The sequence below is a fragment of the Galleria mellonella genome, unplaced genomic scaffold, assembly GCF_026898425.1.
Source record: "Galleria mellonella isolate WM207_F2 unplaced genomic scaffold, CSIRO_AGI_GalMel_v1 utg312, whole genome shotgun sequence".
Lineage (NCBI taxonomy): Eukaryota > Metazoa > Arthropoda > Insecta > Lepidoptera > Pyralidae > Galleria > Galleria mellonella.
Window position 1 is genome coordinate 10,392,087 of NW_026442074.1, and position 6,399 is coordinate 10,398,485.

The window sequence follows — 6,399 nt, forward strand, 5'->3', positions numbered from 1 at the left end:
TAGGATTTTACTAACTCAAAAGGTACATTAGCTTTGTGATTCCGGTGTACAATGGCCCACTACTTCCTTTTCTTTGGGTGTCTTAAGAGGCGTCTAAGAGAACTTAATGGTCAAGGGACCGCAACGTCATTCTTAAAATATAACCAGAACCTTCCTGCCGAGCATGGTAACTACTGGCACGAACCCCTTTAGATGCAAAATAATTTAAAAAATTTCATGATTTTGACCATGTTAAATATAATTCCTATTTTTGCTTTGTAGAGTATAGAACCAATCCACAAAGACGTGCTGATAATGTTGCCTGGATTGGAAGGTTGCGCTGCAGCTCTGGAATCACTGTGCCGCAAGCTCAAGGTCAAAGTGTGCATGTTGCAGCTCGGAACTGAGCATAAGAATGAGAACTGCGAACAGATGGTGGACAGACTGTATGAGGTTTGTCTTTTGTTTTCCACTAAAAACTTTACATATTTTTGTATATTTTCCAAAGCAGATATATCATTTATATACGAGTGGGCTGTAGCCACAGATTATGTGCTGTGGTGTTTCTTTTTTTACTATAAAAAAATCTGTAAACCATTTTTGGGCATAAGTGTAGTTGTTCCATGTACTTATTTAGTTTAGTGTAGTGTCCAGTGAGAGTCATTGTTAATACACAAATATTATTTTTATTCAAGAGAGTTAATTTGTTTGAGTAGTTTTCAGAAGACCTCTTAATCAGGACTTTCAAATGCTTATGAATATTGTGACTGCAAATTTCTGTAAAAAATATGTTTCTGAAAATATATTATGTCAAAACTAGGTCACCTTAAACTGTCAATATTTTATCATTATTAGAATCTGTGATGTACAGGGACGAAGAACAACTTTTAACAAAACTATTAAATATGAATGTGAATGACTATAAGGATAAAAAAGTCCTAAAAAAAACATGGATGGACTACACAATCCATCCAAATGGGATGATATTGCCAGAATAGGAGTGAATATGGAAATTACTCCAAAGAAAGATGAATGGAGGAGAAAAACATCAACCCTAAATATATGATCGAGATAAGAGTAGAAAAATGACTATATAAAAATGTAAGCGATAAAACTAAAATTGTTTTACTATATTTTTCAGTCAGCAATGCTCTGTTTGAGACCTGTTTCCAAGATTTGGTTACTTGGATATAGCTTTGGATCCCTTCTTGTATTAGAATTAGCGGCAAGATTAGAGTGTCAAGGTAAAGATTATTTTCAATAAATACATTCATATATTAAATAACATATGAATCAGATCATAACTTTGTTGAAATAACCTTCTAACAAATATTTTCTATGTTCAGGTTATAAAGGGACAATATTCTGTTTGGACGGCTCTCCCAATTATCTCTTGTCATTGATCAATACGATGATAAACACCAGCGATGACGTGCAAATCCAAAATAGCATCATTTCCAATTGCATAGACCTAATAACACCTAAAAGTGATATTACTAATAATTTAATACAAAAACTCGGCGAGATGGACAAGATTGACGAGAAAATTGAATACATCCTCAAGATGCCATCTGTTGCAAATATTTATTCGAAGGAATTCCTTATACGTATGGTCCAGGTGTGTTATGATCGTTTGAAAGTAATTATTAATTATAACTTTGATAACGTCAAAAAGCTTCAGTCGTCAATTATACTCCTAAGGCCGAAGAACACTGCTATTTTTGTTTGTGATGATAATTATGGTCTGAATAAATTTAGCGAGTGCCCTGTAATTGTGCACTTTTTCAATGATAATCACATAAGTATCGTTGATAATAAAGATGTGGCCGACGTCATTAATAACGTTATAGCTGTTCACGATCAATAAACAGGAGAGCTGATGCAAAGTAATGTTAAACGTGTTGTTAAAAATTGTATTGAAGGTATAAAAAAATATTTTTAAGGTGTTTTAGACTTGATAATTTTATATATTTGTTTTGGTGACAAATTTATTGGTACAAACACACACACACACACACACAAATTACGCGCGCGCGCGCAGGCACTTATGCACGCAAACACACACATATACACATACACATACACATACACACACGCAGGCACGCACACACGCAGCACGCATTAGCACGCGCACTTGCACATACACGCACGCACTCACATACATACATGTGATTATTTCTTGTAATTGTTTATATCTAGAATAAGTTTACTATTGTAATCTTTTGAAGGAAACAATAAAGAGTATCTATCTATCTATCTACAAAACTTGAATATTGTGAACACACATTGTGCTTTATAAGAAATATATATGGTAAATCCGTAATTGGCTATGAGTATCAGAATGTTATAGCTTTCAAGAACTGTGGATTTTATAATAAATAAATAAATGTAATCCAGTCAAACTGTTTATATTTACTGTCCTCTATCCAAAGGTTGCCTTGAAGAGATCTCTTATAGCCGCCCACTGTTTTTCAGTGAAATATTTTCTTGTAATTGTTTGTATTTATAATAAGTTTACTATTGTAATTTTTTGGAGGAAACAATAAAGAGTATCTATCTATCTATATATATATATATATAAAACTAAACGATAAATATAACTAATGTTTATAAGATGGAGATTTTGTACAAAAGTCGTTTGCTTGGGCACCTCTGTTCCATTCGTGATTCTACCGTGAAGCAGTTGTGTTTGCATGGCTGCGTTTCTGTTTAAATGGTGGGATATGGCAGTGAATTTACAGGGTACAGAGGAATAACACCTGAGTTTTCAGGAACGGCAACGCATGGGTATGATGGGTGAAATAGTATACTATGTTATGTCCATGGTACTGCTCATGTCTATAGGCGACGGTTACCACTTTCCATCAGGTGGGTCATCTGTTTGTTTGCCATCTATTTCTTTATTTAACTCTTTGTTGCACCAAAAAGATAAAAAGAAACAATGATATATAAATGTATGCCATACAAAGTTGCATAAAAAAATATGTGAATAAAAATACTGTGCAATTATTAAAGCTATTTAAAATTACACCATTGTCATAATTTTTCTTGAACACCTTCTTTCTTAGAGTTCAAATTGGATACAAAATTATATTTTGTCCACATGCTGATTATTGGACCTATTGTTGTGTTATTTCGTAAGGAACTGAAAAGTGCCGATGTTGCCATGCATTGTTAATCTATACTAGCTATTTATAAAAGAAATAAATATGACACCTGTCATACTTATTTCGCCGTATGGTCCCGCCATAGAATAGGCCACTCCTTTTCCCGTGAGTGTCGTAAGAGTCGACTAAAGGAGGGTGAGGGATGGGCAGCAGCGTCCCTCTTAAAACATCTCTAAAGCCTAACTGCGGTTGTCAATCTGCGTGCCAAGAATGCCAACTACTGACAAAACCCCCAAAGTGGGAGGCTCATGTTCAGCAGTGGACAGATAAAGGTAGACATGATGATGATGATGAAACTAGCTGTTTGCCCACTACTTCGTACGCGATTTTGGAAGTAGAAAAGCAAAATTAATATTAATAGGCCAGTTCTAAATTTCTATAAGTTATTGCTTCTATTGGTCTTATTACAACAAATTTATATAGAAAGATAAGCAAGCTGAAGCAGCAATGGGCTGGTCACGTAGCTCGAACAACCGAAGACCGATGGGGAAGAAAGGTTCTTGAGTGGCGACCCCGTACGGGCAAACGCAGTGCAAGACAACCCCCCTATATTAGATGGAGTGATGACCTCAAATGCGTTGCAGGGTGTCAGTGGATGCACTGTTGCAGTCCACTGCTGGACATGGGCCTCCCCCATATGGGTGGGTTATGCCAGTAATAGCCACGCTTGGCAAGCTTGTTTGTAACCACAGTTATGCTTTAGCGATGTTTTAAGAAGACGCTGCTACTCATCCCTCGACCATTATGTTCCCTTAGTCACCTGTCACGATACCCACTACAAAGGAAGGATTGGTCCATTCTATGCCGAGACCACACGGCACTATTTTGTAATATTACTATTTATATAAATTAACCTATTTTGTTGAAATAGACCATGTCCTAGATTAAAGAGAAGTCTCCGGAATTTATGTACATGCTTAAAATGAATTATAAAAATGTAGTAACCAGAGATGCATGTAAAAATTTTGGTACTCCCTTCGCTCTGCCTATCCCATATAGGAGACTTGGCGTGATCGATAAATATATATTATCTAAATGACAACAATGTATGTATGAAATTTATCATACCAACATATTTGAAACAAGAGAAACAGGTTTTGTTTTAATGGATGAAAATGGAATGGTAACCCCACCTGAGCTAACGGTATACGCTGGCGGGGTACCAATGAGGGCTGATAGGTGACGGATGGAAAGGCAGGTCAGTTAGACGCAGGTTACAAAAAGAAAAAACAAGACAAAGCAGTATTTATTTCTTTATTTGACACTACCCTCAATCTATGACTTATTGTAAAAATTATAAAATCTTTATTGTACATAATTTATATTGGACATATTAAAACATTTAATATATAAATGGTAGATTTATCCCATAAAGGAATCTCTTACAGTCAACCTTTGAAAAGCTAAAAGAAAACATAGAATTTACAAGGGTAAAAACCGTACAGCTGAAGATAATTCTTTTTTTTTTATACGACTTAGAATGGCAAACAAGCTAACGGCCCACCTGATAGAAAGTGGTAACCGTCGCCTATAGACACGAGCAGTACCATGGACATAACAGAGTATACTGTTTCGTTCATGATACCCCCCATGCGTTGCGATTCCTGAGGACTCAGGTGTTATTCCTCTGTACCCTGTACATTCACGTCATATCCCACCCTTCAAACCGAGACACAGCCATGCAAACACAACTGCTTCACGGTAGAAACACGAATGGAACAGAGGTACCCAAGCAATCGACTTTTGTACAAAGTCTCCCCCTGATGATTATTATATACATATGTAATATATACTATATATGTAAATAATAATAATAATACATAAATAATAAAATAACATTAACAAATAAATAACAATAAGCCTACACACTACTACCCAAATATTTAAACGTAGATATATAATTTATTTGCGTTACTTACAATGCATAAACAACAATAGACATAAATGCACAGTGAAAAGAGACAAAAAAATATTTTTTTTATATTATATTATATTAAAGTATACGTATGATAATATAGAGCTATAATAAACATAATACCTCATCGTTTCAGGGACAGCACGTCTCACCTGAATTCGAGGAATGACGGGCCGCTACGCTGAGACGAAGCGAAACTGAGATTGTCTGAATTGTTATCCGTTGTTAACGTATGTAAGGAATGTTGTATTATATTGTGAAATATGATACTGTATCTGTTATAATGCAAAAGAGTTTTTTTATGTATTTAATTTTATGTTATTAAGAAAAGGATAGTAGATATACCAGGATACCAGAGGGAGACTTTGTACAAAAGTTGTTTGCTTGACCGTCTCTGTCCCATTCGTGTTTCTACCGTGAAGCAGTTGTGTTTGCATGGCTGTGTTTCGCTTTGAAGAGTGAGATATGGTAGTAAATTTACAGGGTACAAAGGAATAACACCTGAGTCTTTAGGAATGGCAACGCATGGGGGGTATGATGGGTGAAATAGTATACTATGTTATGTCCATGGTACGGCTCATGCCTATAGGCGACGGTTACCACTTTCCATCAGGTGGGCCGTCAGCTTGATTGCCATTCTAATTTGCATAAAAAAACTTATAGTTTTATTGTATGTATGTTGTTTACCATCAGACGGGCTGTGTATGCTTGTTTGCAACCATGTGGTAGAAAAAAAAACAATTAATAAATATAACGACACAATTGTATAAGTACAGAAAGGCGGTCTTATTGCCAGCGTCCCTCTTAAAACATCTCCAAAACCTAACTGCGGTTGCCAATCTGCCTGCCAAGCGTGGCAACTACTGGCAAGCCCAGCAAGGGAGAGGTTTATGTTCAGCAGTGGACAGTCAATGGCTGATATGATGCCCACACCAAGTAGAAACGGAAAATCGGTTTATTGTTGGAATTATTCGATTTACTACTAATTTTATTTAGAAAGTGCTTCTATGACAATTCCAACGAAACTTGGTTACTTTTTCATTAACTTCCATTGATACAGACTGTACGCTGATAATTTCGTTTCTTTCGATTTGCCCTTCTATAGTTCTTTTTCCCGATAACTCAATTCTACTTTTTCACTGTTGACAGGCAAAGGGCTACACAATTATTTATATACTAGCGACCCGTCCCGGCGTCGTACGGGTGGACATTTTTACATTTTAAAAAGTGGCCATTAAGGCTGCACACGCGACGGAAGCTTAAAAATGAAGTAATTTCTCCAGTTTTCCCAACATTTCCCTTCACTGCTCTGATGTGATGAAAAGTATACTAGAATAA

General features: G+C 35.9%; 1 protein-coding gene across 2 annotated transcripts in view; it reads left to right on the top strand.

Moving 5' to 3' along the window:
• The window catches only part of LOC113515168 (fatty acid synthase-like), a 43,050-nt gene extending 37,698 nt beyond the window's left edge, over positions 1-5,352 (top strand). Inside the window, exons 39-42 of one of the 2 annotated variants that reach the window (XM_052896021.1) lie at positions 262-432; positions 1,121-1,223; positions 1,326-1,597; positions 5,198-5,352. In XM_052896021.1, the coding sequence (XP_052751981.1) occupies positions 262-432; positions 1,121-1,223; positions 1,326-1,597; positions 5,198-5,230 (579 nt within the window). In that variant the 3' untranslated portion in view covers positions 5,231-5,352. Of the gene's footprint in view, positions 1-261; positions 433-1,120; positions 1,224-1,325; positions 2,376-5,197 lie in introns of those variants that run through there. The other variant, XM_052896020.1, reaches the window with a different exon arrangement.
• Positions 5,353-6,399: the final 1,047 nt, after the last annotated feature.